Source organism: Rhinolophus sinicus, linkage group LG02 (genome assembly GCF_036562045.2).
Source record: "Rhinolophus sinicus isolate RSC01 linkage group LG02, ASM3656204v1, whole genome shotgun sequence".
NCBI classification, from domain to species: domain Eukaryota; kingdom Metazoa; phylum Chordata; class Mammalia; order Chiroptera; family Rhinolophidae; genus Rhinolophus; species Rhinolophus sinicus.
Genome location: NC_133752.1, coordinates 54,960,655 through 54,978,252, shown reverse-complemented (window position 1 = coordinate 54,978,252; position 17,598 = coordinate 54,960,655). Strand labels below are relative to the sequence as shown.

Below are 17,598 nucleotides of genomic sequence, written 5' to 3'. Positions count from 1 at the left end.
TCTATAGGATGAGAAAGTTAAAGCACCAGGCAAAATTTAATGGCCTTTTCAGCCTTTGGAATTTATTGAGAATCACTTCCTGATCATCATGATACTCACTTCCACCCAGGATGCAATTATTCATAGTGTGTCATCCTGCTCTACTTCCCTAAGCCTCTTTTTTAAGTCTACTAATTTGGAATTCCTTCATTTTAATTTAGAAAAGAAAAATGAAGACAGGAACTTTTGAAGTGGTTACCATGCTGCTGTCAGCTATGATTCTAATGGACATCTTCCAGGTAATGTTGGGAATGGCAAGCACGTGGTCATTGGAATAGGAGCTCTTGCTATAACGCTGCCTAAGGCATCTGCGTGGGGTGATAATGCAAATGAGAGAAGATAGAATAAGTCAGTCAGTTTTTTACAAGTAGCTTTCATCTTTTCATTTTATACATTTGATACATGTTAACTGTAGAAAGTTGAAAAAATTAAGATTATACAAAAAGAGGAAAGTAAAAATCATCCACAATCTCTCCACTCAGAGAGAAAGAGTCTTAATCTGTTGGTGTATATTCTTGGCTTATTTTTGTGTATGTTTAATTTACAAAAATAGTTTCTCAGTACATATTGTTTTTACCTTTTTAACACTGTGCTACATATGTCTCTAGATCATTAAATATTCTGAAAGTATGTCTTTTTCTCCAAATAAGAGGGCACTGCAGTGTTTGGTTACATGTTTTCTGTTAAAGTACTATATAATGAGCATGTTTTCATATTCAGTATTCTTTATTTCTGATAGAACTTTTATGATTTAATGTTTTTGCAGTTGAATCTTTAAACATGCTCTAACATATTTTTACGTAAAATATGAGCCCAGTATCCCACTTTATTTTTCACCAACGTTGTTAGCTGTCACATTACTACTGAGTATTTGTCCAGATTTGAAATACCTTCTTTAAAATATCTTGAAGTCTTAAAATTTCATCTGTTTTTTGAATTCAATATTCTGATCCATTATCTATCAAATCATTATGTAGTCTCTTGCCTGTACTGCAGTGTGATTTTTTTATTGAGGTATACTTCACATGTAAAATTCACCATTTTAATGTGTACAGTCAGTGGTTTTTGTATATTCACCATGCTGTGCATAGCTGTGCCACTGTCTCATTACAGAATGCTCCCATCACCCCAAAAGAAACCCTGTAGCTATTAGCAGTCAGTCCCAATTGTCTTTTCCCTGAAGCCCCTGGCCACCCCCTGTCAGTGTTCCATCTCTACAGATTTGCCTATTCTGGACATTTCATCTGAATAGAATCATGCACATCTGTCCTTATGTGTGGCTTCTTTCATTTAGCATAACATTTTCAAGGTTCATCCATGTTGTAGCATATATTAGTACTTCATTCTTTTTCATAGCTGAATCATATTCCATTCTATGGTTATGCCACATTTGTTTATCCATTCATTGGATAAACAAATTGATGGACATTTGGGTTGTTTCCACTTTTTGGCTCTTATGAAAAAGTAGTGCTGCTATGAACTTTCATGTACAAGTTTCTGTATGAACGTAGGTTTTCAGTTCTCTTGGGTATATACCTAGGAGTAGAATTGGTGGGTCATATGAGAACTCTGTGGTTAACATTTTGAAGAACTGCCAAACTGGTTTCTACAATGGCTGCACCATTTTACATCCCCACCAGCAGTGTATGAAGGTTCAATATCTACATCCTTGCCAACACTTCCCATTTTTTTCGTATAGCCATCCTAATGGGTATGAAGTGGCATCTCACTGTGGTTTTGATTTGCATTTTAATATTCTTTTGCAACATCATTTTAATGTATTTGTTCTATGAATGTTCCATAATTTGTTTAATTTCTTTTCTTGAACATTTAGGTCATTTCCACATTTTTAATAAATGTTTGGTAATTGAATTTTATCAGTATTGGCTTTGTTTCAATGGATAAATCACAGGAAGAAAGTATAATCAGTGTGTTCACCTAGCCTTTGTACCTGTCCCTTAATGTCCATCCAGTTGTCCTTGAATGGTGGTGGCATTTTCACTGCGGAAGGGACTCACTGTACAGAACACACAATCAAGTGTGGCCTTGGGCCAGGAAGACTTGATGTCTAAAATTAGACATGTGGAGACTGGTTAGAGGCATAGAAGAGACAGGAACATATTGGATCAACTCTGATATGATAAGAGGAACATAGGAGGCAGTGGTTTCAGGATAGGATGTTTTATAATATATTGAAGTCTTGAAGATAAACAGGCATTGGTGCCCAAGATATCTTCTGGTACATTTTGTGCTGCAGAGGAAAGTGCATTTCTTGGCTAGGAGATGGCAGTGATTTGATCTCCTGAAGCTCAAATTCCCACTTTAAGAAACTGACCTACAGACCCAGGAGTGCAGGGGTTTCAATGACTTCCCCAGCAGATATTCTGTGGCTGGTAATCAAGACAGTTTCTGATGCTGGCAGAATTCCTTCATTTGTAAAATTGTCATGAATTATGTGCCCGACCTTTCATAAGGGTTGTTATGAGCACAAAATTAAATACTTTAAAAAGTGCTACATAAATGTCAGTGGTTTTCATCTTTGGAAACAGAACACTTTGGTTAAAAGGACAGACTCTGGAACCAGATTGCCTAGGATCAGATCTCAATTCCAGACAAGTTACTCAATTTCTCTGTGTCTATAAAGTCTCCAACTAACGTCTCCACCTGAGGTTGCAGCTTATGGAACCATGTACCATACAAGTGGTACTGAGTAGTGGAAAGAGAGAATGATATGGAGGGCGTTATCCTTTTAGTTGCAGAAACCCTTAAATGGTGTCCCTGGGCAGATTTGCTCATCCTGTTTTTTGATCAATAGGCCAGAGTTCATAGTTCTTATTTAATTCTCTGAATATGTCGACGCTTGGACTTCAAACAGATAAATATAATGCAGATCCTGCCCTTGAGGAAATTGCAGTATAATACATATATTCTCATCATGAAATAATAAAAATAGCCACAGTTTGTTGAAGACTCGATATGTGCCAGACATGAGGCTAAGGGCTTTGCATATATTCTTTATTTCATTTAATCCTCACAACAATCCTGCAATTAAAATATTATTTCCTAATAAACGAACAAACAAAACAAAAATATACTCATAGACACAGAGAACAAACTGATAGTTACTATATGGGGGTGGAGTTGAGGTGATGGGTGAGAAGGTGAAGGGATTAGGAAGTACACATTGGTAGTTACAAAATAGTCACAGGGATGTAAAGTACAGTACGGGGAATATAGTCAATAATATTGTAAAAGCTATGTATAGTGTCAGATGGGTACTAGACGTATCAGGGGGATCACTTCATAAATTATATAAATGCCTATCCACTATGCTGTACACCTGAAATTAATGTAAAATAATTTTCAACTAAAATATATACCAGGGGTGCCAAAAAAATATATACAGGTGGACACTTTGGTTAACGTTGCTCAAGCAGTAGGTTCGCCGTAATCAGAAGTGTCTGGACACTGATGGTAACCACTTTGAGCACCTCTTGTAATCGCAGAAGTCAAACGTGACTTATATTCATCTTTTGTTATCGGTATATATTGAGTATTACAATTTTAATACAGTTTTCCTTTCTTAAAATGTTTATACATTTTTTTGGCACCCTCTGTGTGTGTGTGTGTGTGTGTGTGTGTGTGTGTGTGTGCGCGCACGCGCATACACACAGTTTAAAGATGCATTCACCTTTTTCAGTTGTAAATGGAAGAAACAATACCAAACTTGCTCAAACAAATAAGGAATTTGTTGATTCTTATGACAAAGGTAAAACACAGCCTTCAGGTACAGGTAGACCCAGGGCCTTAAGTGGTGTTATCAGGGCCTCATCACTCTCTCTGCCTCTCAGCTTTGCAAGTCTTTCTTTGTTGGCTTTATTTGCAGACAGGATGCTCCATGGAACTCAAAGGATAACTATTTGCTGCCCCAAGCCAACAATATATTTAGAGCTAATGGTTGTAGAGGAACCATTTTTAAGCCTGCTTCATCGCTTATCACTGGTCTGAAGGTGCAGAATCAGTCCTACCCAAACCACATGGACCAGGGAAGGGTGTCCTCAAAGGAAAAGGGGTAATATTTGCCATTATGTATTTATCATGTACAGTATTTCACACATGATATTTCAGATTCACTCAACAGTCTTGAGGGGTTGAGGAAGTCTGGCTAAGAATATTTTCAAAGCCAGGATTGCCACCCATTTCTCCAGTTACATACTCATTGGTCTTTCCTCTGCACCACAAGATCCAGATGAATGAGTTACAAACATAATCATACCTGTATCTCACCCACTGGCTTTTGCTCTTTCACACAAATAGGCCACAGCTGGGAAAAGTTATCAACAGCAGTGGAATATACTTCCTACATAAAAAAACATATCCAAAGTTGGTTGTAAGCAAGGCAGAGATTCTTGGCAGGGCATGAGAGTGTGGGAACAGTAATGTGAGAGAAAATGGTATACACCAAATATCTTATTTCAAGAGTATTAATTTCCTTTTCCTTTGAAGGCAAAGGCTGAAATGTTAGACATGGCAGATAATGCATTTGATGACGAATACCAGAAATGTACTGACAGGATGGAAATCAAATATGTTCCCCAACTGCTCAATGAAGAAAAAACAAGCTATCAACCCTTAGAGGATGTGTGGGAAAATGCAAAAGCCAAATGGGAAGCGCGGAAGACTCACATCTCTCTCCCTCGGAGTTTTAAGGATAACCACGGAATAGCCCTGCTGGCATATGTTTCTGAAGCTCAAGAGCAAACTCCCTTTTACCACCTGTTCAATGAAGCTGTGAAGATAGCCGGCCAATCTCGAAAAGACTATATCTATGGCTTCCAGTTTAAAGCTTTTCATTTTTACCTGACAAAGGCCCTGCAGTTGCTGAGAAGACCTTGTGAGGACAGTTACAAAAATGTGGTGTACAGCACAAGCCCAGGTACTTCCTTTACCTTTGGAGGACTAAACCAGGCCAGGTTTGGCCATTTCACCTTGGCATATCCAGCCAAACCTCAAGTTGCAAATGACCAACACATTCTGTTAACCATCCACACATGCTTTGGAGTTGCCATTGAAAATTTTTTGGATAAAGGAAGTGAAAGAATCATTTTAATACCTCTGAATGAGGTTTTTCACGTGTCACAGGATGGGGCTAGTAATAACCTTATCCTTCGAAGCACAAACAAGACCTGCAGCCATTACGAGTGTGCATTTCTAGGAGGTAAGTGTCTCTGTTCTGTCTGTACTTGTCTGGGAGGGAAGGAGTGGGATTCTTAGGACCAGGGAAAGGTCAGGAAGGAAATTGAGAGGTATTTGAAAGGGGAAATGACATGAGTGGTCTCTAGTCTAGCTCCTTTCATAATGGTAGTTTCTTTTTCCAAAATTTAATTTTATCACAGTAATACATTTGTAGCGTTATTGAAAGTTAAAAAAAAAATAGTACTATAAGGCAGTGGTTCTCAACCAAGAGCAGTTTTACCCCTCAGGGTCATTTGGCAATGGCTGGAAACATTTTTAGTTGTTACAACCATCCCTAGTTGCTCCTGGCATCCAGTGGGTAGAGGCCAAGGATATTGCCAAACAATGCACAGGTCAGCACCCCACAACAAATACATACCAGGCCCCCAAATGCTACAGTTTTTAAAGTTTACACTGAAAAATAGCAACCCCCTTTCCACCCCAATCCATCTCCAATTGCCACTCCTCAGTGGCATTGATTTTGACTTTGTTAGATTTTTTTTTTCAGGCACTGACTGTCATGTTTCTAAATATCACGTTTCGGCATGTCATTTATTGAGTTTTAAACTTTCAGAAATTATCTATTGACTTCACAGTATAGAGAATGAGCACTTAACTCTCATATACCATGCATTAGTTAGAAATTCTTTATTCTTCAGCTGTAACAGAAAATCTGCCTCATCACTCTCACTTAATAAGAAGTCTAGAGGTAGGCTGTCCAGAGCTGGTACAATGACTCGACGATGGCATCCATAACTCAGGCTCTTTCTGTTCAGACAATCTTAGCATGTTTGCTTGTTGATTCGTGTTGGCAGTGTGACTGTTGCAGCTGTAGGCATCAGTCTGTGTTCAAGACAAAAAGAAGGGGAAGAGGGATGGCAGCCAAATCTGCCTATTTAATCAGGAAAGTAAAAGTTCTTCCAGAAACTCGTAGTAGATTTCTGATGACATATCATTGACCGGAACAGCCACTTGGTCATTCACAACTACAAGAAAAGCTTGGAAAGTGGGTAACTAGCGTTCACAGCCTCTGTAGTGTAGGGAGCCAAGGGAAAAGGGAATTAGAAATAGCTGTTCCGTCAGTAAACTAAAGGTATCTGATAACCACCACCCTCATCCTCGGTATTTGTGCATCTCCCCCTTCCCATTGTCCCTTTCTAAGTACCTCTTTGACCCCGGAGTTATTAGTTGTGTGATACTTTTGTTCCCTTAGTTTTTTATACCCCATCAATAATTTACCCCAAATCCTTAGAAATATAAATCTCCTCTTAATATATTCAGACATAACAGATACTCTAATTTTTTTTCTGGATATAATACTTTTGGATTCCCTCATCATCCTGCTCTATGATATGTTCTTCAGGCCTGTTGAATGTTCTGAAATCTCTCCTCACAACTATTCTGAGACTTTCTTTTGCGTCTCCCCCGTGAAGAATCCCCTACACCTTGGATTTCCTCTTCCTTGAATTACTCCTTTGTTTAGTGGGGGTAAGGTTTCTCTGGAAGTTTTCTGAGAAAAGGGACATTGAGGCAAATTTTCTGAGACTTGGGATGTCTGAAAAATCTACATTTAGGCTGCAGTAATAGTTTGTTTAGGTTTGTATTTCTGTTTCAGAAATTACTTTCCTTGGAATTTTGGAGATGTTCCTCCACTGTCTTCTAGTTTTCTGATGTTGCTGTTAAAATGTGTGAAGCCTTTCTAATTACTAAAACTTTGAATGAGACCTGTTTTCCCCGCTCCTGTGGAAGGTTTTATGATGTTCTCTTTATCCCCAATATTCTGAAGTTTTATGATGTGCCTTGGTACATATGAGTAAAGGGTTAACAGCACCTTTTCTCCTTTCTCTTATGGAGATGGCCTCCTGTTGATCTCCTGGCACATTTCTCTGAAATCTACCTAAGGTGGAATGACTAATAGTAAACTGCCCAATGGTAAACATAAACCTGGATTGGTACTGTGCATCTGAGCTGGGAGGATGGTGAATGAACTGTCAATACTTGGGAGGAAGCCATGGTATTGGGCATTCCTGAATATGTTATGACATACCCAGGTGTTGTTCTTGCTGACTCCTGGAAGTACACTCATGGACTGGTGTAAGAGATACTGTCTTCTGTGACAAATAGCTATGTGGCATGAGGCTACTAAGCTAGGATGGTTCCTGCACTTACCTGTGTATACGTGTTTCCTTGTAACTGAGTCATCACTTGGGGGGCTAAAGAACAGCCCTCAGTTGCTGTGACAACTTGCATTGAAGGGGTATATCTCATGCTGTCCTGTTGCTGAACAGTATGCTGTGTTCCCTGCCTTGCATTCTTCTGCAATGCTGAGTAAACTGGTGAGGTGACAGACTATTGGGGTCTTATGAATGTGATTGTCTAACTTAACCCCAAGCCATGGCTGCTGGTCAAGCAGAGTGAGTATTGCAGTAGGGCCTCAGAAGTGGAATAGACGTTTGGACCTTGATTCAGTGTGGCCAAGGCACTATGAGATAAAACAGAATAGGTTGGGAAGTGCTGATGAGACTTCATGCCTGGGTGTGGGGCTGATCCACTTAGGACTTCATAGCAAAAGCTGTGTAGCCGTTGAGGTGCCTTGGACACAGCATTTAAGGAAGCCTCCAGTTTCTGGACCACACACTGCAGCAGCTGCAGGATCCTGAGAGTGAGCGCCTCCAAGTTTGCACTCCAAGCACCTCAGCTGCCTCAGCGTAGCCCTGGCCCTGCGTTGCACATGAATGAGAGTAACTGTTCACCTTGAGGGGCAGATGAAGACTGGCGTGAGTGAACTTGTGTTGAGAGGAAAGGTGCCCATTCCCCTTACCAGCCATTCGTTCGTTACACCTGACTAAAAACTAAGCCAGTTGGGGCCAGCTCATGTCAGCTTATGGGAGCTGATTGTGGGCACACATCTCTTCCCAATTCCTCCTACATCGCAGTAGCTTGAAATTGACCATGGTTAAGAGTTTACCATGAAAATCAGCAAATACTACAAATCAGGACCCCCTTTCCCCACCGCAGAACCTGTTCCACTTTACCAGCACATCACAGCTAGAAACCTAGTTGCATCTGGGCTGATAAAATGATACTATCACTTTTGGTGTTTCTAACGCATTCAGCCAAATGCCATTTGTGGAAGTATTGGTCATATAGAAACCTTGGCTACAGTAGCTAGAAGCCAAATCGATCACTGGTATCTGGTTGATTGACGCAAGTGGCCGACAAAGCCCACAGAGTCTATGTTGTGAGTGGGATTATGAGGAACAAAAGAGGTGGAGCCTTTGGGTTGACTGAGAATGAGCCAGGGCTCAGACCTGCATGGGTGAGTGCCTCATGAGCCCCGTGGGAAAGGGCCTGCCCACAAGGTCAGGCAGAGGCTGCACGGCTGGTCAGGGTCAAACCAGCCACCAGGGGAAACCTTCGTGGAGGCTCGTGAGGACTGTTGGTTTGGAGCTCTGACAAAAATCAGGCGAAGCTGGAGTCTGATCATTGTCCTCTGCTGCCATCTACAGATCACTAATGGGATCCAAGGGTCCAAAGCTAGATGACCATTAAAGCTAGGCTGTTTGGAGCACTGTGAAGGATAATAACCAGGGCTTTTAAAAGCAGAAGCCAAGGGGATGCCATCAGAACCTTGTTCCATTGTGACTATAATTCTAGATGGAAAAAGACAGTATTTCTAAAAGGGATAAAAAGTTACACTGTACTAAATTTAGTGTAAACACAGCCATGTGTTATTGTTTTGAATTTGCTTATGATTTCCAAGAAAAAAAGTAGTTCCGTTGGTTAGGAGGTGGAGAGAATATTAATGGCCCATTAGCTAACACAATTTCTGGTGGTCAGAGATACTAATCTTAGTATAAATCCAAGATTATGGGAGTGAACTGTGAGTAAATGGTACCAAAACCCTTTATCCTTTCTCCTGGGAAAATTACTGTAGGTGAACCTGCTATACTGTTTTCCTAGAAAAGCTGATACAGGTGGAATGTTAGCTGTGTAATTAGGCCACATTCCTTATAGTTAAAGATGACCCCATTAGAAAACTGCCCTGGAGTGGGGAGGACTGTAGATGAATTATAAATACCTAATGGGAAGCCATAGCTTTGGGATTCCCTGCACTTTACATTATACAGACATAATGTAAGGTTTATTGGAAGAAAACTTATAAGAAGAGAAATAGTGCACACATCACCCCCCAAACTCTCATTATTCTACTGGACAGGCTGGGCATAGATCACCTGACATTTTGGACAATGTTGCTACAGAGGGGGCCAGGCTATCTATGTGTAAATATGCTCTACATATTAATACAGTCATGGGGTCGGGGAGTATTGAGTTTCCCTGGCTAGAAAAGTGGCCTTGTTACACAGGAGGGGAGCCCCTGGACTCCAGTGACTGGTATTAGTCTGTTTTGCTGCGTTTACTCAGACCTGTTGAGCCAGCTCTTTACGAAGCCATAAAAAGGAGGAAAGAAGATGAACCTACAGGGCCATCTAGATTTACTTTTCGTAAATCCGCCCCTAACCCTTGATGGCTCATTAAGTCCCAGTATCTTCATTGGTTCTGATGGACACACTTTATTAGCCTTCTCCGGGAGTACCCAAGTTCCTGTGCTCTTGTCTGGGGCTGGACATCAGTAGGATCCCATGTAGACAGGCCAGATAGGAGCTGATATGTCTGTCACAATGAGAAACTCCCAGTATGAGTCAGTGAGGAGAATAATTTGGAAGGCTGTTCCGACTGTTCACATTTATAGGAAAAGGGAGCTGTTCACCACCGGCCTTCTCCAGACTTGCACCCATCAGACTTGTTCATCCCTGTTGTATTGGTCAGGGTTCAATCAGAGAAACAGAATCTGTAGGAAATGTATATTGTTTTTAACTGCAAGGAATTGGCTTACGCGACTGTGGGAGCCGCAAGGCAAGTCTGAAATCCACACGTCAGGCTGCCAGGAAGGGCAGGCCGTACTCTCAGCATGAGCCGAAGCTGCTGCCCACAGGCGAGTTTCTGCTGGAAAGCCTGGGCAATTCCACCTCTTAAGGCCTCTCAGCTGGTTGAATCAGGCCCACCAGACTATCTTGGATAATTTCCCTTCCTTAAGGTTAACTGATTATGAACTTTAATCACATCTACAAAATGCCTTCCAGGCAACTACTAGATTAGTGTTTGAATAACTGGGGACTGTGTTCTTTAGTAGCTGACAAATAAAACTGACTCTCACACCTATGTTATCCATCACTGCACAACAAATTAAAATGTAGCGTCTTAAATACATTTGTTATCTCCCAGTTGCTGTGGGTCAGGATCTGGGCACAGTATAGCTGGGTCTTTTGGCTCTGGCCTCTCACAAGGCTGCAGCCATCGCAAGACTTGACTGGAAAAGGTCTGCTTCCCAGCTCGCTCACATGCTGTTGGCGGGACCCGGTTCCTGTGCGTTGTTCACTAAGGCCTGGGTTCCCCACCAGCTGTTGTCCGGACACCTCCCTTGTTCCTAGCCACATAGGCCTCTCCCTAGGGTGAGTATCTCACAACATGGCAGCTTGCTTCATCAGAGTGAGCAAGAGAGAGTCAGGGAGTGCCAGCAAGTCTTAGGCTTGTGCAACCTAGTCACGGAAGTGAGATCTCATCTCTTAGCTGTATTCTGTTTGCTAGACACAAGTCAGTAGGTTTAGTCCACAGGATTCCATAAGGGTGTGAATCCCCGGAGGCAGGATCCCTGGGAGCTGTGTCAGAAGCCACATTCCATAATCCTAACCCACCGGAGTCTGTTACCTCCTCTTGGGGATGGACCCAATTGTCTGTCCTTTTTCCATAATTGAGTTCTATGGTGACTTCTGTGGTTTACCTTGATTGGAGGTAAAAAATTGTATGTGACAGTGGATCTTTTGGAAGTTTGTCCTACCTTATGGGAGTTTAGTTCAGAGAGAGCCCATTGCTCGATAAGATATTGGGTTGGAGAGTTAGGACTTTTATTTCAGTGAGACAGTCTGTCTCAGGCCCAGTGACAGGCTAGCAGTAACAGCTCTGCAAAGGAAGTCCTTGTGTCCAAAAGCCCAGTGGCCAAGAAAAACTATTGTAGTCTTGTTTCCAGAAATTCTAGTCAGCTCTAAGTTTGGTCACAGAAATCTGTAATTTCTTGGGGTCTGAAGGAGATAGGGAACTCCTAGGAGAGCTTTATTCACTATTGTCTGAATCGCTTCTAAGGCTTACTGTAGAGTTCCCTGTTAAAATGGCAGCTTACAAGGTTTTGCTGTGTGTCTTGTGGGAATAGGCACTATTCTTGATCCTGTGAGTTCTTCCCTGACCTTGGGTAGTTTCCTCACACCTGGAAGCTGCTCAGTACTTTGCTGAATGAATACTCAAGGGAAACCTTGTGAAGATCTCTGCGGTTCTCTGTACAGTTCCCTTCTCTTTAGTGCTGTGTAAAAACCAAATTATCCAGGTATTTTCTTTATGGAAAAGTGTAAACTACTTAATAGTTACATTTCCATTTGAGTTTTCTATTTATTCTTGAGTTATTTTTAATGTTACATTTTTCTAGGAATTTGTCTATTGTCTTATATTTCAAATTTATTGGCATAAAGCTAATCATAGTAATCTTCATGTTTTTTTACACCTGTTGAATCTGTGGTTATATTCCCTTTTTCATTCCATATATATTAGATTTGTGCCTTCTCTCTTTTGTTTCTGGGTCAATCTCTTACCTATTTTTAATCCTGATACTTGTTTAGAAACCCAAAATAGTTTACTTTTTTGCTGCTTAATACGCTAATGGGAAATTAAACTTAGAGTCAAATAGGGAGAAGAAATGAAGTCTTGAAAATAGATCTGTATTAAACATTAAAAGATCCTTGGGTGTTAGCTGAACCTATTGTGGTAATCGTTTCCCAATATATGTAAATCAAACCGTAATGCTGTATGCCTTAAACTTTTTAAAAAATTAGTTATCAGAAATTCAAATAAAATACATAAGCATAAAAAAGATACCCACCCTCTACTGAGGAGGCTCTCAAAAATTTTGTGCATAAAAATCCCTTGTCGTGCTTCTTCAAAATGCAGATTGCAAGGCATTACCCCCACAAATTCTGTATCAATAGCCCTGTGTAAGTCCTGGAATTTGCATTTTAATAGGCACCCAGGTGCCTATTCTGAAGTATGCGATTGGAAGACTACACTTTGAAAAACATGCTCTAATTTGTGCTACAGACAAAATATAGTCTTTTAAAATCCCCCAGTGCCTAGATCCCAGGCTAAATCTCTATTATGTCTGTAGCTTTCTCATCCACAACTCCCCTCACCTTCACCTTATCCTCAACTAAGCCCTCTGGGTAAGGCTTACCTCCCTCAACTGCTGATGCAACCAACATGTTGTAATTGTTTCTAGAACTAGTTTTTACATTTCTAGTCTAGCCAAACACCTGAGGTTAGCCTCAGGGCACCATCCAGATTCTGACAGATCCGTACCATTTCCTGGACCAGTAGGAACTGGACCAAGTCACCTGGATATTTGGTTCAAGCTCCCCAAGTGGAGCAGGATTGGAGAACAGATTATGGAAGAGAACATCTCTCATAGTGAAGCCAGGTCTCAGGGACTCCGGGTGTTAGATGGAGAGGTTCATCCTCAGATAACTGCACTCGATTAGACCAGTGAGTTAGCCAGGCATGGAGAAGAGACCACAGGACATCTAGACCTTCGTGTGGCCTTCTAGGAAAACCCTTCATGGCTCATGCTGGCACCAAATCTGAACACCCTGTCCCTGACCCTTTGGCCTTAACTGCTGGCTGTGGGCAGGCTGGCAGATTCCCCTTTATGTCAAGGCTCAGGGGTTTCACTGCAGCAATGATGTCTTCTAGGGCATCGTCAGCAAGAAGGGTCCTTATAAAGCTAGACTGTCTCCAAAAATCGTGGCTCTCCTTACATACAGATGAGGGTTCTGGGGCAAACCAACTCTGCTTCTCTGGTGTGGATGTGAAGGACCTTTGCTCATGTATTCAAGGTCATTGAAGCTCTGACTGACATTCTTTTTCTTCAGTGGATAGGAATTGTCATAGGAAGGGAATAGGTTTGCTGTTGAGGACATTTAGTATCTGAAGAGAAGATTAATTGAACAGACAGGTACATTTTCTCCTAACTTTTGCAGACTAATCATAGACTAGAACATTAAGTGTTAGCTTTGGGTGGTATTTGGAGGTCATTTGAAGCCATCTCCCAATAAAAGATGCAGATAAGGGAGCTAAATTTCCAGAAACGTTAGATGTTTTATCAAAGATCAAACTGCTTTTGGTAGCTGTAACATGAATTCAAAAGTGTAATTGTTCTGCAATTTGTTTGCGTCCCAGTAAATTATGGGTCTGATAGACTAGGAGCTGACAGATTAATTACCAATAGCCACAGGTCAGTTTGACATCTTTACTAGGGCAGATCGTATCTAACTAATAAAGCTTTGTCTTTATGTTTCAGGCCTGAAAACTGAGAATTGTGTTGAGAAAATGGGTAAGATATGCTTTAAAGTATTATCTCTGTAATGAGAATTTTATCAGTGTTATTTCTCACAGGTCTGGGGCAGAGCCACCCACCGTACTGTCATACTGTCATCTGTCAGCCTTAATTTTCTCAAGGCTGACTTGTGCTACAGCTACTGCCTTTTCAGGTGGAGGACCCAGGAGCCTTTGGCGGTTGCGTCCCTCCCCCACCCCCACCCCCAGCCTTGCCTGTGGCCGTTCTCTCAAACACTGGGCAAGTAGGGACTGTGCCACTCGCACCCTAGCCTGTCCTTACAGGAGCCTAAGGACTCCTGAATGACCCCACAGGACTCTCATACACAGAGCTAGACCTAAAACCCTGTGTTTTGATACCTTAAGAAATGACATTTGGGAGATACCTTCATTAGAAGGAATAGAGTGAACATGGCTCCAAGTGAGAGCCTAGAGGGCAGAATGGTAACGCGTGGTCTGTCGCAGCTTCCTTGGGGAAAATAGGAGGATATAACAAAAGAAATCTTTCTTAGAGGATCATGGGAAAGATTTGGGTAGGCAAACAGGAATTCTAACAGTATTCAGGAATAGCATTATCAAATAGGCCCAAAAGATTTGAACCAAAGTTGCCAGAAAATACCTTGGGCTGATGCATGCTTTGATGGATTGTTTTGAAGATTTCTTTATTAAAAAATTTGAAAGTAAGGGTCCATTTCTAGCTGTCTTCTTGGCCTGATTTTATATGAATTCTTCATGTAATTAAAATGAATCCACATCCATTTATTTTTGAGATTGAATTTTTATATCTCTCCTCTCACCATATTTTGTACATATCTTAAATGTAAGCTACTCAAATTTTTATCATTAATAAACGTTTAAAAATAGACTGAGCCTGACATTCACATCTGAACATAGTACGATGTATAATGGAAACATGTTTGTATTTCAGAATATTTTCAGCCCATCTCCAGTCCTGGTAAGTGTGCTCTCATTTTTAAAAATAGTCCTTGCATGGATGTTAAGTAGCTCTTTCTTATTTAGCAAATTCAGTTCTTCGCTGAAGAAAAAGAATACTTTGCAGATATGAAGGAGTAACTGGCAGATATGAGGGGGGGAAAAAGACCATTCTGGGGAAATTTGCCTCGAAAAATGAAAGGGTTTGCTCTCTGGAGATCTGAACAATATGGAAACATTCTAAGGAATGAGGTTAGTGGGACCTGAAGAGCTAGTTGCTCTTGATAGGTCTGAGGGCTGTATATTCAGTCATTGAGATCAGCCGGTGTGATACCATTTAGGTGAAAGTAGAAAAGTTAGTCACGTGCACCTTTCATATATAATTTTGGTACCATTTGGCTAAACTATATGGGTGATTCCATGCTTTTCTCCCCCCTAAATTTCCATTTAATGGTGACATGGCCCAAATCACTTGTTTGCATTTGAGTTCCTTATTACGTGTTTGGCCCATGTAGCTACAATAAGAGTTTCTTTATTGAAGACAGAACGGTATCTGGCCTTTCCCTAAGTATGCAATTTACTTGATATTTGGAAGAGAATTTCCTGTCCTGATGTGAAGCATTTCACGCCCCTGACGACTTGCTTAGCAACACTTCTTATTGGCCCATTGCAGCGACAAGTTTTACTAGTCACTTTATGGGGACCTCAGCTAAGTCTTCAAGACAGATCTTTTTCTAGTGTACTGAGATCCCCAGGAGACTTGCTCTATGTGATGGTTCTTCTTAGTAGAGGGGCCACACGAGGGTTCCAGCCCAATTAGCCGAGGTGCATGTAGACTCTGGCTGACACTTAAATGTAGTAGGATTAATCTCCGGGACATACAAAGTGGTTTTTATGGCCATATTACCTGAAAATAGTTTTGCTGTAACTATAGTAACTCTCAATGATTTTACTCTGTCGTTAAAACTGAAGTTTCTTTTTGTAACTTAGGTGATAAAAAGCAGAAGCTTGAAGAGCCTGGTAAGACATTTTCATAAACTCTGGGGACTTACATTTGTAAGACAGCTCCCTTGGGGTGGGGGCAGGTGGGCATGGCATGATAAGAAGCAGTGGGAAGAGGGAAGGACCCAGTTTAGCTTACTAATTTGCTCTCTCAGAGACCCCCCTGCGTTCAGATAGACTTCTCATAAAGATGACACTGCAGTTCTCTGCGTCTCCTAACAATCCCTAGGTCACCCCAGTGGAGCAGTAAGAGACATGACATGAGGAACTAGCTCTAGAGAACGTACTGTTTCCTCCTTTTCGCTAGTCGTACATGGGTAGAGGAAGGTGCGGCTAATTATTCCACAAACTCTTGTGACCTAGGGTGTTGGGAAGGGGCATGACAAAAATGGCATTATCTTTTTCTAAATTAAAATGATTTTGTGTATTTATTTCTGCTTCCAGCAACCTAACAGATGCTGTTAGCTGTGTCTATTTGGTTACTTGGTATATTCCCAAGTACAATTTATTCTCAAGTTTTTGTTGTTTCTTAAAAATGATATTATTCAAATGTCCTCAAGGGTGCTGGGACGGGAACACTCTCATAAATTACTGGTGAGATTATAAATTGGAACATAACTGGAAGATAGTTTGATAGTATGTAATACTAGCTTTAAAAATGTTCATACCTTTTAACCCAGTTATAACACTTTTACGTATTTGTCCTAAGGAAGTAATCATCAAGATTTGTGTACAAAATGTGTACAAAAATATTTAGTGTTATGGTAGCCAAAAATGTATAAATAACTTTAGTGTCCAACAGTTGGGTCTTATTAAATAAATTAAATTATATCCATATTATGAAACACTAAACTTAAAAAATCATTTTTGAAAAATATTTAATGACAAAGTTCTTATATACAGTGGTAAATAAAAATAGGAAATAAAACAGTATATAGAATATAATAATCAGCTTCATTAAGAAATGTGAAAAGGTACAAATTTCCAGTTATAAGATAAATAGGTACTAGGGATGTAATATAGTTAACACTCACTATAGTTAACATTGCTGTTTGGTGTATTGGCAAGTTCCTAAGAGAGTAGATCCTAAAAGTTCTCATCACAAGAAAAAAGAAACATCATTTTCTTTCTCTTTTGTATCTATATGAGATGAACGGTATTAACTAAACTTACTGTGGTAATTATTGCACAGTATATGTAAGTCATTATGCTCTGCACCTTAAACTTACACAGTTTCCAATATACTCAACACTGGAAAAAATGCTAAAAATGTGTATGTGCATATATGTATACATAGCAAGGAGAGTGAAAGGAAATATACCAAAAATGTTAATATACCAAGAATGAGTAGTTCTAAGATTTGGGACTAAGAGTAATTCTTAATAATTTCCTGTGTTTTTCCAAGTTATCTGTAGTTATAATGTATTACTTATATAATCAAGAAATTTTATTTAAAAAAATACATCATGAGAGATGTAGGGCAGAGGGTTTGGACTGAACCTTAAAAAAAAAAGACAAAAAAAAACAACAAAACACCAGGAGCTGTTTTGCTCAAATCTAGGAGAGGTTCTGAGTCACTGGCCATCATTCTCATGAGTCAGTCAGGCTCCAGCGGGTTAAATCTTCTCCCCTTTACTCTGTCCCCTACCTCTCCAAGCTTTTAGAGTTTTCCCCAGTAAATAGCCATATACATACAAGGTTAAATTAATTTTCAAGACAATTGCATTTTTTCACTAAATAGTTCTTCCTATTCTCATCTTTAGGAAAGAAAAGCCAGGAGTCCACTGTTTTACCTGGTAAGTGACTTTTTTACTTACTGAGACTAGCTACAAGGTTAGAAGACGTGAGCACTTTGGGGACTAAGGACATTACTCGACCTGGAGAGTTTGAGGAATG

General features: G+C 40.4%; 1 protein-coding gene across 4 annotated transcripts in view; it reads left to right on the top strand.

Moving 5' to 3' along the window:
* Positions 1-17,598, top strand: part of ART3 (ADP-ribosyltransferase 3 (inactive)) — a 107,333-nt gene that overhangs the window by 85,434 nt on the left and 4,301 nt on the right. For all 4 annotated transcript variants that reach the window (XM_074324442.1, XM_074324440.1, XM_019720474.2 and 1 more), the window contains exons 2-7: positions 201-278; positions 4,546-5,257; positions 13,733-13,765; positions 14,696-14,722; positions 15,691-15,720; positions 17,466-17,498. In XM_074324442.1, coding sequence (XP_074180543.1) covers positions 210-278; positions 4,546-5,257; positions 13,733-13,765; positions 14,696-14,722; positions 15,691-15,720; positions 17,466-17,498 — 904 coding nt within the window. In that variant the 5' untranslated portion in view covers positions 201-209. The remainder of the gene's footprint in view (positions 1-200; positions 279-4,545; positions 5,258-13,732; positions 13,766-14,695; positions 14,723-15,690; positions 15,721-17,465; positions 17,499-17,598) is intronic.